This window comes from Puntigrus tetrazona, chromosome 11, assembly GCF_018831695.1.
Source record: "Puntigrus tetrazona isolate hp1 chromosome 11, ASM1883169v1, whole genome shotgun sequence".
Classification (NCBI taxonomy): Eukaryota; Metazoa; Chordata; class Actinopteri; order Cypriniformes; family Cyprinidae; genus Puntigrus; species Puntigrus tetrazona.
In genome coordinates this window covers 15684748-15703710 of record NC_056709.1, presented here as the reverse complement: position 1 = coordinate 15703710, position 18963 = coordinate 15684748, and the positions used below count along the sequence as shown (strand labels likewise).

General features: G+C 35.5%; 2 protein-coding genes across 2 annotated transcripts; both read right to left on the bottom strand.

Annotated features, from left to right (window-relative positions):
• Positions 1 to 228: 228 nt before the first annotated feature.
• tbr1a (T-box brain transcription factor 1a) lies at positions 229 to 6634 on the bottom strand. Its single transcript, XM_043251947.1, has 6 exons — positions 4804 to 6634; positions 4315 to 4469; positions 3992 to 4113; positions 3185 to 3343; positions 3015 to 3076; positions 229 to 1551 (listed from the first exon to the last, which is right to left on the bottom strand). The coding sequence occupies exons 1-6, from the start codon at positions 5292 to 5294 to the stop codon at positions 819 to 821; spliced, it is 1722 nt and encodes a 573-aa protein (XP_043107882.1). The 5' UTR covers positions 5295 to 6634; the 3' UTR covers positions 229 to 818.
• Positions 6635 to 6779: 145 nt separating this feature from the next.
• On the bottom strand, positions 6780 to 17027 carry psmd14 (proteasome 26S subunit, non-ATPase 14). The gene is made up of 11 exons (XM_043251948.1): positions 16917 to 17027; positions 16264 to 16320; positions 13997 to 14068; positions 13596 to 13715; positions 13121 to 13191; positions 12874 to 13024; positions 9132 to 9239; positions 8490 to 8564; positions 8280 to 8405; positions 8128 to 8190; positions 6780 to 6972 (listed from the first exon to the last, which is right to left on the bottom strand). The coding sequence occupies exons 2-11, from the start codon at positions 16309 to 16311 to the stop codon at positions 6874 to 6876; spliced, it is 933 nt and encodes a 310-aa protein (XP_043107883.1). The 5' UTR covers positions 16312 to 16320; positions 16917 to 17027; the 3' UTR covers positions 6780 to 6873.
• Between the last annotated feature and the right edge of the window lie 1936 nt (positions 17028 to 18963).

The window sequence follows — 18963 nt, the reverse complement described above, 5'->3', positions numbered from 1 at the left end:
GCTTTATTTAGTGATAGATTCTGCTTCCGTCTTTAATCCTATTGCTTATGGGAGAATTAAACTATTATTTCCTCCAGGTCAAGGACACACAGCCAGTGTTCCAAAGCCTGCGTGGACATCTTGCATTCGCCGCCAGGTGTCAGTGTTGTAAAACATATTAGTACGTAAATTGCAATATCTGCTATTTAAAAAATAATGACGCATAAAAATAAGCAACCGAATGCAAACTTTAAGTTTGAATGGGATTTATTTATACTCAACCTCTGACAATTTATATAAGCTGTCATGACTTCACGTTACCATATTCTATATTTCACAATACGCATTTATTTAAAAAAAAAGACCTGTTCTTTTTGACAAGATATCTACTGTTTTGATACATAACAATCAATAAATGGTCATATTAAATAGCTGTGATTTTAAGCTAATGATGATTTATTTAGATTCATTATACTGGGGATGTACACTAGTCAACTAAAGAGGATCAAAGTTGCCCTAGAACCTCAAATCAAAATGCGTTCTTGTCTTAGCACAACTTTTATTAACTATTTTGATCCACTTCAAAGGTTGACTACTGTACATTGTAACAAATACAGGCATGTTGGTCTTTGTTTGTTTGTTTGTTAATAATACCACCACCTCCAGATTATAGGCATATAAGTCGTCAAATACACGTGTTTAGATAGCTGGGGATTCAGTTCACATTCATCTTGAATGGTCCAGTGTAATCTAAATGAATAAATCCTGTACATAAATCACCATCATAATGCTATTTCCATATTCATAACATTTTAATTGCACACTCAGCCCAGGCCGGTTTACGTATGAGTGTCGAAATCAAAAAAGTCTGATCCTTGAAACCCATTTTCGCCGCTGCCCTTCGCGGTCTGAACGTCCGAAACTGGACTGAGAGCAGAACTTTTCAGGTGAGCCTCCTCCGAAATCCTTAAATCGCTGGAATCGACAGGTTTAATGCAAGGCCGGGTTTTGGCCCATGTCGAACCCGTGTCGTCTTCAGCTTCCAGCTCTTTAGAAACCGCAAGAGCTGATTGGTCTATATCCAACAAGTCTCCCTCCTCGGCCATGTAATTTGATTGTGCTGGTCTTTCGAGACCTGCGTCCAGAACCCAACCAGGTGGAATTGAGCTGGTTTTGCTGGCGCTCTCTAGCGAGCCCCGTGAATCCCATCCAGCGACACTGGTGTAGTAATCCAGACTTGTACTAGTGTCACCGGTGAAAGGCAGAGCTTTGACCCCGGCTGTAGCGTAAGAGAGCAGAGCCGCTGTGCTAATATCGGTTTCATATGACGGAGCAGCAGTGGAAGACACAAACCAGTGCTGTCCGGAGGCCGAGCTGCTCTCTTGGGACTGGTTCGAGGTCGCAAGGCCAGGGGTAAGAGTGGGAAAACAGGACTTTGTGTAACTGTTGACAAATTGCTCCTGAAATAAAGTGCTTGTCATTGCGAACCGCGAGCCGGGCAGCATCTGAGAGTGTGGAGAGTCTCCAAGTATTGTAGGGGTCAACTGGTCAGCGTCAGAGCCACTGTAACTTCTAGAGACAGAGAAGAAATTTAGTCACACGTTTCACATTAGAACGTCCATGGTACGGTTAGTGACACTGGCTGTCTTTTACTGTATACAGGTTGATGCATGAAAAAATTCGATTTCACCAAACACTTTTATGCAAAACGCTGTCTGTAACAACTGAAACCACATTAGTGCAAAAATCATATACTATGGGTTTATTAAACCCTGCTTTTTCGTGTGCCTGTCAAATTTAAGATTTTAAGTATTTACTAGTGGAAAGAAAACGTTCAAAAGACACCGTTAAGGGCTTCTTTTATAGCACTTCATCTATTTGTATCAGTTGATTTCACTTATTATGCATATTTTTAAAGACTGTTTTCACTATTTTTTCTCCTACACTGGGCCATATATGTCCACTTTAGCACTTAACACACCAAAATTTACATTTTTATCCCCATCTACATCCTGAAGGTTTTTACAGATTTCTTCATATATAATTAGCTTGATAATATACATTTTATTTCCCCAAAAATCTGTTTTCTGTCTAAAAATATATGCAAAGTAGTACATGTCATTAAAATGCCTAATTTGCATATTTCAAAGTAATATTTTAAACAACATTTAGCTTACATTATCACATATATATACACACACACACACATATATATATATATATATATATATATATATATATATATATATATATATATATATATATAAAAAATATATATACATATAGTATGTGTGTGTGTGTATATATATATATATATATATATATATATATATATATATATATATATATATACATATATACACACACACACACACACACACATATATACATATATACACACATACATATATATACACACACATACACGTATATATATAGAGAGAGAGAGAGAGCGAAAGAGAGAGAGAGAGATATATATACACACACACACATATATATATATATATATATATATATATATATATATATATATGTACATATTATACATACATTGCATTTGTAATGATTGTAATTTGGAATGTGTAACATGCACATTGTACACAGTGCTACCAGAAAAAAATGCTTTAAAAAAGAAAAATGTTTTGTAAAAATCTAATTATCATTATTATTATTAAATTAAATATATTTAAATTACATTTAAAATACATTATCCACAGTTTTATAATCAAGGCTTAGTCCTCAAGTCTGAGCCGTTTCATCTGAAAGAAACTTGCACTAAATGATCTTAAAATATGTCAGTGCCATTTTTTTTTTCTCAGGATGCATACCAGTATTTTTTTTTTTGCTCCCCTAAGTCATCTTTATAAAAACTACTTATGTCTTAATTGAACTTTTGCCTAGTCCTGGTCGAAGCCCTGTCTGTGAAAACCAGGCCTATGTTTATTTCTGTAGTCAAATCAAAATTCAAATTCAGATCTGAAAACCTGCAAGAGAAATAATTATCAGTGAATTAATTTGCATGGAAAGGCACTTACTTATCATAATTATCCCGAAATCCTTTAGCGAACGGATTGTGATCAATTTTTAACTGTGTTATCTGAGGAATAAAGAAACACATCGATTAAATCAGTTCATATTTACTTTTTTTTTTTTTTTTTTTTTGTAAATGTAATGTAAATGAATGCGGCGATAGACTGCTTCTTACATCTGTGTTCTGGTAAGCTGTGACAGATATAAATTGTGTTTCGGGAAAGGTAAACATCTGTGCTCTATCGGGATCACTCGTATCTTCATCTCCGCTCTTGTTTATTTCAATCACATGCACCCTCGGTTGATACTTATGGAGAGACTGGAGGACGATCATCTTGAAAGGCAAAGAAAAAAATCTACATAAAAGGCATTACATTTTAGCTCATGAAAGTGATTATTAAAAAATTTCAATTCTGTCATTAATTACTCACCTTTGTTCATCTTAACACAAATTAAAATAAATTTGCTGACCAGAATACTTTTTGTGCACAAAGAAAACACAAAAAAATACGTTATTCTACAATTTTAATGATGTTTTTACTACATTTCTGGTCCTTAAGCTGCATCGCTGTCAGAAAACTCTCGGATTTCATCCACAATATCTTAATTTGTGTCCTGAAGATGATCGACACACTTTGACACAACATGTGAATAAATAATGACAGAATTATCATTTTTGTGTTAACTGCATTTAAAGAGTACTACTTAAGTAGTAATTATACCCTAAAGTAATTGAAATAGTTTTGCAAAGGGTTCTTTTCGTGTGACACCAGCTCAATGTTAACACTTGCTGTTGATGGTGATTGCAGGAACATTTTTAATTCCTCGAATTGCTGTCAATTACTAAAAATCCTTTGAATTAAATAAAATAAAATAGAATGCAGCTGATGTCTAGCATTTTCAAACTCGCCCTATATGCCTACTAAAAGACTTCTACTGTATCTTAATCGCGAAGACAAAATGAAATGAAATAAGAAATCACCTGGGAAGAGTTGCTGGAAGCTCCCTTGTTGTTCGTCAGCTTCAGTTTTCCAAAAGAGATCTCCTGACGCATCCAGTGCGCGCCGGTGTTTGGAGAGTCCGGGTGCATGTACACTCGGTTTCCTTACAAATAAAATAAATAAATAAACGAAATAAAAAAAAACGTATTTTGTTATAAATGAGAAATAAATACCATTGTAATAGCTGTACTATATTTATTCATATTCAACCACTTCATGGTTATGATGGGTTTTTTGCGCTCATAGGAAAAAGGAGCGAAGCTTTATGATAAAATCCTCCTCAGTCAAATGATTATTAGTTTACCCGTAACATTAGTGTCCGCTTTGCCGCAGGCAACCCATTTTCCGCCCTGAAACCTCCAGTGGTTCGGATCCGCCAGAATCACATCCACAACAATATTATAATAGCACGCCGGGTCAAGACCAGAAACACTAAAACTCAGAAACGGAAACATCCGGCTGCAATAAAAATGAATGGGGGGGGAAAAAAAAACACTTTTGCAATTAATTCATTAGCTACATTAAAAATGCACAGCTACAGGAACGTTGCAATACCAGAAACAGACATACTAATAATCCAAGAAAATGCTTTCCCAAAACTACCAATTTATACAAAAAAACAAAAACAATTATAGCGGCATTATTAAAATATTTAACAAATAAATTTTAAATACTACAAATTATCCACATTATTTATAAAAGTTAATGCAGTCGTCTTTTTTCTTTTAGTTTTTCAATAACCAATTAATTTTTTTTTTTGTTAAAAATCGTGAAAAAAAAAAAAAAGTCTTACCGCCCCTGTTTGGTAATGATCATTTCTGTTTGGTGTCTGTGGAATTTGAACCACAGAGCGCGGTTACAGAGGCACACCTGGGCTTTTCCGGGATAGGCGGCGGCGTTTGGGTAAGTTTCCCCGTACTGCTGCGAGTACGCGTAGCTCAGCCCGTTGCTGACGACCGGGTGATGTGTCATGTAGGGACCGGAGAGCGGCGGGAGCGCGGGCTGCCCCGAATACGCGAACATAGCAGGAGAGAAGGCGAAATCCGCCCGCGCGCGACCGGATTCAGGCAAATCACACTCACTTTCACCGTCATCCCGTGCCGCGGAGACGTAGTCCAGAGGGTTTGAGGGGTTTCTCATTCCGGTGGCGAGCCTCTTGAACGGTGGCTCGTTCTCCAGGGGGTCCCCGGAGGAGGAGGAGGAGGAGACGTGCGTGAGAACATTGTCCGAACTCGCCGGTTTGTCGGACACCGCGGGCGGTGAGGGAAGTTGCTGCAGGTGCATAACTCACGGAGAAAGTTCTCGGAGTTGAACGTGGGTTCAGACCTCAGACATGCCCTCTGCTGCAGCTTACTACAGGAAAACGATGTCGCTCCGCGTCTGGTAACGGCAGAATGGGCTGGGGTTTACGTTTAGCGCGGATTTAACGCGTTAAAGGTTACGGTGTAGGCTATAAAACGTCCCCGATATCTGGCAGCTGTAAAATTGCTGAGGCATCACTAAAAACTCTAAACTGGAGAAAGAAACAAAGAAAAAAGTAAAGGAGGAAGAAAAAAAGAATCTGAGCGCGCGTCAGCCAATCACAAATCATAGCGACTGTATGTCGAGAGTATCGGGCTTTTTCAGCAGTATTTGCATACTATTTTAAATATATCAGTCACTTATTATTTATTAATGGGCAGTATTTTTTTTGCAATTGATATTACAAAGAAAACTAAGTTAAACAGCTTTACAGTTTTTGAAAAACATACATCGTTGCATATACATTTTTTTTTTAATCAAATTCTTTCTAATCTTACACCAAGTATTTTTTCCCCGAGCCATTTAATTTTTGTGACCATATATTATTGATAAAATGTGCAGTTTTTACATTTTTCGCAGTAAAGTCTGTGTGCGTGTGTTCCTTTCTTGTGAAAATATTGATATATTTTATTTAAAACAACTTTAATGTTATACCCCTTAGTTACACTAACCATCCTATGCTCATAGTGATTTAGACTCCACCTATATGTGATGTCATTTACCACAAATCATTCAGGTCTTTAACAGTAGTGAAAAAAAAGATGATAAAAATAGTATCCTACTTTTTATTAAAATGTTTAGGTGTTTGACAGGTCTTTATTGCATAAAATGGCAAAAGAAAATGAATCATATGTAGTTGAAATAAATATTCCAAGTTGAAATATTACTCAAATATTTTTGCATAATGCCGTGATCGCTGTTATTTTCATAACTCTTGCATCTTTGCAGTAAAATTGGCTAGAAGACCTTCAGTATTGATTTTGATGTATATTGCGAGCATAAAAACCCATGTCTGAAGGCAGTTATTGCGCAATATTTGCATATTTTCTGAGAAAACGCAATCTCAAATAGGCTACAGGAACACAGACATGCAAAGAAACGGATTTACAGAACTCTCGGATTCGAAGAGTTCGAAAAGATGCGACTTCGAAATATTCCTGAAATCAAGTGAAACCTTTTAGACAGGAACAAGCGTGTTTACCGAGCACACAAATAAATATTTCACACCGATGCCCACTTAAGCCACGTCCTGAAGTGCTGTCATCTTAAATAAGGTGTTTCGGTGTTGTTCTTTGAGCTTCAAGGGGAAGTGCAAGGGCAACTGATTTACACTAAACTACAGTACATTGCTTTGCTGTAATAATTTAAGAGTAACATTGTTAATCCATAAATCAATTAATGTTTGTTTGTTTTTTCTCTTCACATGTACAGCCATCCCTTAATGTCCACAATGGAAAGACGATGGCATTACTGGAATTTTGTGTTTATTTCTTAAAAAGGCAAAACAGTTGTAGAATATGAACATTTATGCACAGACAGAGAGAGATGGGGAAGGGAAAAATCACTGGAACACAACTGTGTCCAACATTGCTGCGAGGCACTGCACAATATTGGAAGTCATAAGAACATCCACATGCTCTTCCAAATGCCGTTTGGGATCCTACAAAGAGAAAGAAAATAGCAGGTCCATGAAGTCCTGTAAATCTCTGGGACTACAAAAGCACGTCAGATATTTAGAACTGCTGCCACTGATGAATGTGTGTCAGCTCACCTACAGTTTTACAGTAAATACAGCAACAAACCACCTGCTAGAAGTCAATGACTTGCTAGTAAACATGATTAACCGGTAGAAATGTGTCAACCTGTCGAGATTTTGAGCCATCGACTCTCTTGCAGTTACACTCCTGTGCTATGCGTTCATGAAAACGCCTCGTTTGCACGCTTTTTGCTGTTTAAAAGCAAATGATTTTAAGCTGCTGAAATGCAATCGGCAGCGAAAGCTACATGTGAAGATGAAGGGCTGGAGTATTGATTATTATTGCCTCTTTATAGGCCATGAATGTTTGAATACAAATACTTTCACGAGAGTCAAAATTCCTGTCTGTAACAAAGTAGGTCTAACAGAATCCCGGCAGCTCTTAAAGTGACAGCAGTCTTTTATGCCTGCTGTCTGTCATTCACATCAATCATCACATTAAATGCTAAAACACTAAATCGCTTTTGTAACTTTAATAAGAAACGTTTAATATACACAGTGAAGAATATGCAGTGTTTTTTCATACATCTGTTTATTTTTTTTAATTATGTTTTCTTAATTATTGGTTCTAGTCTTGGTTTAGGCTAGTATTAAATTTGGTGATATTGACACTGGTGACAAGAATTATGAAATTTCAGTAACGCCACAATAGTGTCATTTGTTAACATTAATGTATTAACTAACATGATCACACATTGAACAATGCATTTATAACGCTATTTATTAATCTACGTTAATGTTAGTTAATAGCAATACAGTTCATTGTTTATTCATGTTGGTTCAGAATGTATTAACAAATGTTAATAGACAACTTGTGATTTTAATAATGCATTAGTAAATAAATGCTGTAGAAATGTCGTTCAATTCATGTTAACTAACAAACTGAATTTTCTAATGGTATCGAACATTATGATATATAACATTAAAGCAAAAATAACTACTTTGTGATTCATATCGTTATCATGCAATGCAATGCAAATACTAATATTTATTGTGATACAAGATTATGGTCACCCACCCCTACCACCAACAAGACAGAAACGAGAAAGAACTAATAACCTGTTTTCCAACGTTCTTGATGGCAAGTTGCTCAGGAGTCATCTTGTCCTCTTCCTCTACAGCCTGAGTGATTTTCACAAAAACATTTCAGCTTTCTGCTTAACTTCTGAGGCTTGACAACAAGAGTCTTAAGTCCTTGTGATTTTTCTCACCTTATTGTAGTTCTTGGCCAGTTCGAGCATCTCTTTGACAATGGTCTCGTTCAGTTTGCAGTGTTCACTGTAATCCTGCAGGGTCAGACCCTCCATCCAGCTTTTTTTATGAAGGTTCAGCAACATCTGAACACAAAGCAAATACCATGACTGTATAGTCGCAACAAATTAACCAAAAACATGCTTAAAAAATTATCCACTAGTTCAAACCTTCTGTTCCAATTCATTCTTCCTGTAGTTAATGGTAATGGAGTAATAATGTCTGTTGAGCCCATGAATCAAAGCCTGCACAAGAAAAATAACTCTCAGCAAAAAAAGAAGAAAGATTTAAATATTGCGGGCCACAAAACCAGCCTTAAGTGTCAATTTTTCAAAACTGAGATTTATACAGAATCAAAAGCTGAATAAATATGATTTCCATTGATGTATGGTTTGATCTGACAATATTTGGCTGAGATACAACTATTTGAAAATCTGTAATCAGAGGGTGCAAAAAAAAAAAAAAAAAAAAAAAAAAAAAAACGAAATATTGAGAAAATGGCCTTAAATGTTGTCTAAATTAAGTTTTTAGCAATGCATATTACTAATCTAAAGTTTTGATATATTTACGGTAGGAAATGTACAAAATATCTTCATGGAACATGATCTTAATATCCTGACTATTTTTGGCATAAATGAAAAATCTAACATTTTGACCCCTACAATGTATTTTTGGATATTGCTACAAATATATCTAAGAAACTCGAGACTGGTTTTGTGGTGAAGGGTCACAATTATGACAAAAAAATCCACTTTATTTTTGATAACAAGTACAAATAATATTTTTTGTAGTGAGGCATATATAAACTGAACCTGAATAGAGGGCTTGTTGAGGTGTCCCAGGTTAGAAGTGGTTTGACGTGGCTCGTGACCCAGTACCATCATATTGGCATTTATTAACCTGAAAGCATCAATCACAACCTGCAGAGGAAAAATAAAAAAAATGCGGCACTCAAGTTACTTCAATAAATCAATGTCTCAAAAATATGCATTATGGGAGCTACAAAGCATCCTCAACGTTTCTAGAGAGTGAGAAGACACCAGCAAATTAAATCTGATCTAATCTGAAAAAATAAAAGATTTACATGAAGAGCATAGGCTTGGCAACAATAGCTAATGCTTTGTGTCGTCACATCACATATGCAATGACAGCACACACAGGTCAGGTCTGCCCACAAGGATGCTATAGAGCAGAGAACCGTCCCACACATAATGAGGGTGACAATATAAACCTCTTTTCCACCATCGAGCCGAACTGTTCTAGTTGCTAAACCATGCATTTCTCAGCTGTTTCGTTCTCTCCTGGGATTCTACAAATTCAGGATTAGACTGTATGTTATAAGGCAGCTTGATACTGTAAACATTGAGTGTAAATCCAGAGTTGAGTGTTAACCAAGCGTTCCTACAGCAAGGTTAGGGACTCTAACTGTGGTAGGAAAGCTGTGCTGGGAACGGCTTCTAATTGTGCTGTGCTTAATTAGAGATGCAAAGCTGTAAAGCACTTATAGGAGGTATACAAAGAAAAATAAGTGGATGAAAGAATGAAAGAAAATAATTTAAATAAAAAAAAAAAAGATATACAAAGTAGAAGGACAAAAAACCTCCCTTATATTAAGTAGATAAGTGATGTTTCTTTCCTTTACGTTTAAGATGACAGACAATTGTGTAAACAGACAATTTTATGTATATATAAATACATGCATATATTCAGGAAATCACTATTATATTTATGATAAGTCACACACATATTTGTGGGTGTGTATATGTTTTAGTTTACATAATATGTATGTGTACAGTGTTTATTTATTTATATATACAAATACATCAAAATATATACTGTGCGTTAATATATACACACACACACACACACACACACTATTGACACTTTGTAACTTTGTAGTGGTATAGAATTGTAACTATATACCGCTACTGTTTACATTTCTATAATAATTTTACATTTTGAAAATCAAAAAACATAAGTTTAGATATTAATCATATTACGATGGCCCATTTCTAAAATTAAAGAGAATCTGATCCGGACAGGTTTTTCAGCATAAAATAAGCAATACATGACTGAATAAATTAATAGAATTAATAAAACTAAGTGATTAAAGCTGCATTTAAACCTTTAGAACTTCAAAAACGGACTCATTACATCGTACCTTGTATCACATGCGGTGTAATCAGTTTAGAGAGTATTTTTAATTAGTGTTCCCTCACCAGACGTCTCAGGTACCCACAGATTTATAATGTGATAAAAGAAAATTATGGGATTTTTGATAGAGCTCTTCTCTTGGACAAAAGAGTGTTAAACAGGGATGTGAATTGTAAAGAAAGCACCGATCACACACTTATACACAAAGTAACGCCTCCTGAACCCTGGGGACTCGTTAGATCCTGACTAAACCGACTGGTGTAAAATCCTGCAGTGTCCCACATCTGTGTTAAAGGGGATGTTCCCATGTGTTCAGTCGATTTGTGCTACCCGCTCAGATTTTAATTCGACAATGAAAAATGCTACCTCTATTAATGCCTACACCAACCTCAACCATAAACGTACCCAGTAACGTAAATACAGTAATTACGGGTTGTAGCTAAAATGGATACAGCTATGGCCAGAACCTAACAATAAATATACATTTTTCTACCTATTAGATTGTTTTATTAACACCTACACCTTCCCTGACCCTAAACCTACCCTTTACAGTAATGCAAATACAGTAATTGATGTTCAGCATGAGAAAAAGGATGCAATATTGATTTGTTTAAGCGCAGTAAGCTTTGGTAGGACAATCTGACGGGTAGAATACAATGTTAGGACACCGGGACGTGTGGTGTAATGCTCGGAGGGTGTATTATCATCAAGAATGGGAGAAAGACAGATAGATCATGCTGTGCTGACACCATGAGGAAGTCACAGAGACAAGATGATACTCTGGAGGTGTGGGATATGAATATTTAAAATGGAACAAACAAGTACAAGGCAGCAATGAAACCTTTCAGGTCAAATGCTTCAACCAAAGTTAAAGTTCAACTAAATGTTTTATCGTCTGTCCTCATCCCTGGCTAAATAAGATTAAATAAAAATGAGATAAAGTAAGTAAATTATATTATTTTTCAGTGACTCGCAAATAAATAAGCATCTTTAAATAAAATTTATATTGCCTTCTGTCTTGTTTTGATGCTCACCAAAGCTAGATTTTAGCAAAAACACTGTAAATAAAAACAGTATTATTTTGAATTATTTGTATAATTTAAAACAAATGTTATCTATCATAATATACTTTAAAGCATAATTTATCCCTGTGATACAAAGCTTAATGTTCAGCATCGTTACTCGTCAGTCACATGATCCTTCAGAAATCATTCTAATATGATATGATCTTCAAGAAATATTTCTTGCTGTATCAATGTTAAAAAGAGCTTTGCTGCTTATTTCTGTTTATTTTTAGTATTCTTAGAACAGAAAGTTCAAAAACGGCATGTATTTGAAAATGTTGTCTTTAACATCAGTTTGATCATTTTAATGCATCCTTGCTGAACTTTTATTTTTTTTAGATTTACCCTCAACTTTTGAACAGTAAATAATAGTACAGTAAATAATAGAAGTTTTTATTGTTAATTCTGAAAAATATTTACATCAAACAATAATAATAAATTCTGAGTATATCTGCACAGTATGTCATTAGCGGTCTCTCTTTTTCCGTTCTTTTTTTTAATTCTTTGGTCATTTCTCTATCGTTTTCCTATAATACCTTCTCTTATGATTTTCCAGTTCATTTTCCCCTCCCTGATGGTAGAGATGGAGTCCTCACACTATCTCACGTGCTTCAGATGGTGCTAACAGAGCTCAGCGACAAACACACACACACAAATCCAGAATCCAGGCATTCTCACACCCTGACAGAAAGTGTGAGCGCATATTCGCATATACAGAAAAAAAGAAAGTGTGTGTGAAGCATTAAAGGTTTAGTTCAACCAAAAATGAAAATTTGTTTTACTCGCCCTTGTAGCTTCCTAAGTGCATGTGAATTTCTTCTTTCAGACAAATTTTAGTTATATTAAAAACTGTCTGGACCCCTCCAAGCTGGGACGGAGCAGTGTGAGGGACATTTGTGCGCACTTAATTTAACATGTTTTGAACTGTTAAATGATACTGCAATAATATAGCTTAAGTGATAGGACAATTATTAATATAACTCCAATAGGATTCATCTGAAAGAAGAAAGTCATATACACCTAGAAAGCATCTAAGGAGAGTAAAACACAGCCAAATTAATATTTTTGGGTGAAGGGTGAACACACACCCATATCACAAAAATCATTCTAATATGATATGCTGCTCAAGAACTACTTCTTGCAGTGTAAATGTTTAAAACATCTGTGCTGCTTAATATTTCTGTTTATTCATTTTTTGTATGCTTTAATGAATAGAAAGTTAAAAAAAATAAAACGGCATTTAATATATGTAAGGAGTAGGTGACTCAGATGAAAAATACTTTGATGTAATGATAAATGTCTTAAAAATAACTTGTGTGTGTTCATGGACTGTTACCTTTCCCTTGACGCTCTGGATGGGATCGACCACTACTGCGACGGCACGTCCCGACAGCGCCTCAAAACTCTGCTGTGTGTTAATGTCCACACCTGACAACCAGCAGCCAAAACCAGGGTGACTGTGGTACCAGCCCACCACCATCTCAGGCCTACAACACAGACATCACAAACCCCCATCATCTGACATCACCAAAACATACATCCCAAAGCCGTCAATCGCATTTCACCGCCCCTCCTCTTCTTACCTTCCTGTCTGCTTTAACATGTCCAACATCTTGGCTTGAAAAACAGGGTCCACGGCCTCAACGCTCACACCCTGTCAACAAAACAATCACCCAGAATCACTATAATTTTCTGTTTGGCCAACAAAAAGACCAACTAATTCGGAGAAAAACATTTGTCTCTCAGCAACACTGCGAGATTTTGTTTGCAACATGGATTTGTTTTTGAACAAATCAATTAAAAAAATTACTGATTCAATGTTACTTTTATAAAAGACAGTCGCACTTTATTTGTAAATTAATCAGCGGATTTAAACAAATCCTTTGAATCAAAGACTCAATTAATCACTTATTAAGTGGCAGTTTTAGTGTCATGTTAATTTATTTATGACCAGCCAAAATACTAGCACAAAAGCGCACACAGCAAAATAGGGTTTAATTATAATTATCAAAAATTTAATATTGCACACCCCTAGTCGCTGATAAATTTTTCACTTACCGTTCCTGACTGCGGCATGGCAAACACGTCAATCACACGTACGGTGTAATCATCCACAAACTCTCCCAGCATCAGACCCATGACTTCCATGGGCACACCAGCACGGCCATGTTTCAGCATCTACGCACAAACATAGATGGATCAAAAGAGAGAAAATTAATATGCTTCTTCTGATAGCGAAGACATTTAACTTAATGTTTCTGGCTCCTAATTGGTCTAATCACACACCCATGATAGCCATGTAAAATACATTAACAGAATAAAACTGAAACCGTGACATCAGTTTCATCTTGATATAAACCAAACCAAGTGAAATTAACCATTACAGTTACACTATATTTTGCAGTGCGAGAACAGGTGTGAAGGATAGCGTGTGAGAGAGAGGAGACGTGTATCCTGACCTTCAGCAAGGCGAGTGAGGAGATGTAAACCTGTTCAGCTGTGTCCACAGCGGGGGCATCTGTGGGAGGACCCTGCAGAAAATACACGGTCCAGATGAGTCAACACTGCTAATATTTGTTGCAAGCCGATTTGGTCAATCGAATCAAACCAATCTTTCCCAAGATATGGATTTCAGATTTAAACGTTTAGATTTTTAAGCAGATAAAGTAATCCCTCTTTGACATCAGAAATACTAGTAAAAATGGCTATATTTGCTATAAAAATAAAAATCCACAAAAAAAATTTCTGATATCAAAAATAGTAAATGCGAGTTCCTGATATAAAAATTACACAACCATTCCCAGTCATGAAAAACACAATAACTGCATTTTACCATTTAAATATCCCATTTTAAAACGGAGCTACCGATATTTTACTAAACACTCCTGATATTAAATTTGATCAAATTAAATAGTTAATATAAAAAAATATATATACATATTAACATGTATCAATCCTGCTTACCGTTTACTTTTCTAGCTAGATACAGGTTTAAAAAGACCCACCAAAGAATTAAATATGAAATTAAATTCATGACTCATGTAATAATTACAAAATCAAAGACCCAAACCTTGACTTTTTTGAAGTGGATTTTAATATCACACTGAACAAACTTATACTATTTTAATACTACAGACAATTTATTTTAGCTGCATTAAAATAAAAAATGTTTTTTGTATTTTTGATTGCAACCACTTACCATAAAACGTTCCATTTTTCAATTCTTAATTTTCAGTTCAGGTGTAATTAGGGTACTTATTAACAATGACAATAGAGTAGAATAATATATCTTTTTATGTGACCACGGTTAAAAGACATGGTAAAAGATTAAGGGAAGCTGGCTGCCAGCATGGTCTGATTGACAGCTGACACCAAAAGTGCAGGACTGATGCTGTGGTGATGCTTGATTAACGGATGGATAAAAAGCTATCTTGCAAAACCTATCCATCAGCTTGGAGAATGTGTTTTAGGGAAATAGTGACCCTTGTGTAATTGTCATGTACACATTATAGTGCCTCAATTATCACCAAATACACAAGCATAAGGTCATATAGATGTGTGTGAACATCAGCGAGCCTATTTAAAAAAAAATGTATGAAATATTAGCATCTTTTAAAACACAAAACATGCCCAGCTGTAGATGGAAATAGGAGTATGAGAGCAGAAAGGAATCATGGGTGTTTTTTCCTCTCACTCTCTTCAGTGCCGACTGCTGGAGCGGGGTGTGAATCAGAGGGAGGCAGCCTGTTATTGGAAGTGTTAATTGGCAGAGAGAGCTGAGAGCTGTCTCTCTAGTCTCTACCCATCACGCAGACAGGCCTAGAGAAAAACCACATGAGGACAATCTCACAATACTGCCTCCTTCTCAACACCACCCAAAAAAAGCATCTTGACACATTTGTGCACATGTGCAGTTTATTTTTAAAAAATTGTCAGCGCAGGATTTTCTCTGCTGTTTCCAGCACAAAAGAGTCTTGTTCTTTACTTCTATTCTCAACCGTTCCAATGTTTCCAAAAGATTTTTTGAAAATCAAAAGGTGGCTGCTTTATTTGTAAAAAAATATAAACAAACAAACAAACAAAAACAGATTGTGAAATATTATTAATATTTAAAATATCTGTTTTAATGTAATACATTTTAGAATTTGATTTGCTTGTAATTACTTTAATTGCAAAGCTGAATTTTCACAATCATTAATCTAGTCTTCAGTACATTCACAGTACCTTCAAAAATCCTTCAAATATTTTGGTGCAAACTGTTGGGGATTTTTTAGGATTGTTTCATGAATATAAGGCTCAAAAGAAAAGCATTAATTTAAAATGTAAAATCTTTTATCAATTTCAATCTTTAATAAATGTAATGCATCCTATTCAATTATTAAAAAAATAAAATAAAAATAATAATAATAATTAAAAAAATATATATATATATATATATATATATATATATATATATATATATATATATATATATATATATATATAGAGAAAATGCCAAAATATTTGATTTGTTAGTGTAGCAGAGGACTAACTGAATGGGCTTTTTAATAAAATTTAAAGTGTGAAAATGAACTGTTTGTGATGGCAGGTGTAGTCAACATCAGTGTAGATATGCTGTGTGATTCAATCTTTAGCTGTCTATTAACTTCAGGCTGCTGTCACTCACAGATGCTGCTATTCAAAACATCATGTTCATTAAACACTTAAAAATCTTAATAAATATTACCTGGCTGAGTCCGGGCATTCCCCCTCCAAGCCTCAAAAGCCGATCCATTCTTTAGATCTAGACACACATAAACAAGCAATTGTCTTTAGTTTGCCAACTTGTCAGGCTTTTCATATTAAAAGACCTAGGCACGTTTATGAATGTTGCTGATTCATGAACTATGGGTATTCAAAACCACCTATATTTCCTAATGAACTGTTTTCAAAGTATAACTTACATAAATACAAGATTAATATTCCAAGATGTCTACTCCTGAAATTAAAACAACCGTGAACTTTTTTGTGTGATATACAAAAAACAGACACAGAAGATTTTCACTGTCAAACCTCAGACTGCTAGCATGCTAAGCTGTTTAGCACAGTGCTATTTACACATACTCTATAAAACCTGTGAACACATGCACCACAGGAAGACAACAATTTGCAGACTTAAAACAAGCTTTCAAATAATAGAACATGGCTCGAGTTTGCGCGTTTAAAACTTCATTTAATCTCTAAAACAGCTGTAAGAAAGGCTAACAATGCTACAGATGCTAAATAAACTGAATCACCCAACAAACATACTAAGAGTGTTTAATCACAGAATCATCCTCTCTGACAATACAATACGCCACAAAAACAGTTTTAGGGTAGTGAATATGTATAATTATTTACCTGTGCAATACGAAAAGAGATAATGTCTGAGCGCCTGCTGAGTTTCAGCCCGACTACAATGAATCAGCCAGAATTACCACCGTGAAACGAACCACAACATGGTTATACTGCGCGGATCTGGGATTTCAAAATAAAAGTTCTTCACGCGTTTTCAGAATTTAGCACTACATAGTCTATATTTTATAAAAACAAAAAAAAGTGTATTTACTATATATTTAATACTGCATATAAAAAATAAAATAAATAAAGTAATGAAAAACACACAGACAGATAGATAGATAGATAGATAGATAGATAGATAGATAGATAGATAGATAGATAGATAGATAGATAGATAGATAGATAGATCAACATTTAATAGCTGCCAATATATATTTCTATATATTCATTTCTTTGTATTATCTATTCAATTATAATTGCTTGCTCTTTTTCTTTTTTTTCCCCTTGTTTTTTTAACAGACACATTTTCACTTTTTGCTTCCTCTTCTCCCTCCAGGCAATTTTGACACTCAGCAGGAGATTCAGTCCCCTGCTTCCCTGCACTCTGCCGCTCTTATCCCAGTGTGAGCGCAGAGAATAACAAAGTATTTAATAAAAAAAAATGCATGATATAAAATAAAATATACAAATATTTTGTGATTTAAGATTGTAGTTACGTTAAATAACCAATTTTTTTTTTTTTATAAATGTAATACACTATTGATGCATGTGTAATACAGTCACTGATCTATAACAGAGAACATATAAACTAGAAAGAGAGAGAGAGATCGGCTGAAGTTCTTAACTCGTTATTTTATCTATAGTCTCACATGTTGACTCCAACTGGACTGTTTCCTGACCCAACAGTGTCTTTAAGCTCTTTCTGTGATATTACGATCATTTTACAGTAATCTTTGGGCAGACAGCTCTCCGGAGATGTCATGAGAAATAAGAAACACCAGATGGAAGACTGCACATGTTTTTCTGTTCGCTGGTTAATGTGAGTGTAGTGTAGTTTCTCGACGCTAGAGGGCGCAGCGAGCGGCAGGTTGAGCAGCAGGTTGAGTCTCTCGGGTTCTCGCCGGGTGCGGTGGCGGCGCCTGTAATCCAAGCTACTGGGAGGCTGAGGCTGGCGGATCGCTTGAGCTCAGGGCTTCTGGGCTGCAGTGGACTATGTCGATCGGGAGTCCGCGCTAAGTTCGGTATCGATATGGTGCTCCTGGGGGAGCTCGGGACCGCCAGGTCGTCTAAGGAGGGGTGAACCGGCCCAGGTCGGAGACGGAGCAGGTCAAAGCCCCCGTGTCGATCAGTAGTGGGATCGCTCCTGAGAATAGACACTGCAGCTCAGCCTGAGCGACACAGAGAGACCCAGACTTTTTGCGCTTGTTTCTGCACGATGACAGTCAAAGATTTACAGATTAATAAAAAGGTTAAGAATGAAATGATAATAAAACTTCATAGAATGGCATCCTCTCACTTTCAAACTGTTGACCTTTTTAATGAAATCAATGGTGTTCTTTTCAGCAGCTCTATTTAGGACATGTCGTGTCAAATGGTTGGTGCTCCAGCGCCTCTCTCTGGAAGATTTGTGATATTGGGTTCTTATGAAGCGCCTGCATTCCTCGACCAGACGGAGGCGCTGTTTCACTTTAAATCAGAAATGTGTTAAAGATTGACTGTAAAACGAGTGAAACATCTCTTGTCTGGAAACTGAATCTTCGTTAATTATATTCAGTCGTATATGGTTTTCACTGGGCATTTAAATGATTATAGAAAAAGGAAATATCAAACTAATACAGTTAAATAAAACATTAGTGTAAAAACATTCCTGGAAAATACTTGCCTAACACTGTAGGCTACTTGGTTGAAAAATATTTAAGTACAAAAAACTTTACAACAACAACAACACAAAATGATAAATAATAAAATCTATAATTATCAATTACAAAATTAGACCATAATAGCCATTTTGAGTTTTTTTAGCTGATGTTAACTGGCTATCTAACTAGCTAACTGATGCTAACTTAAGGTAATTAAAGAAAATAAAAGCAAAATATTTATATTTATT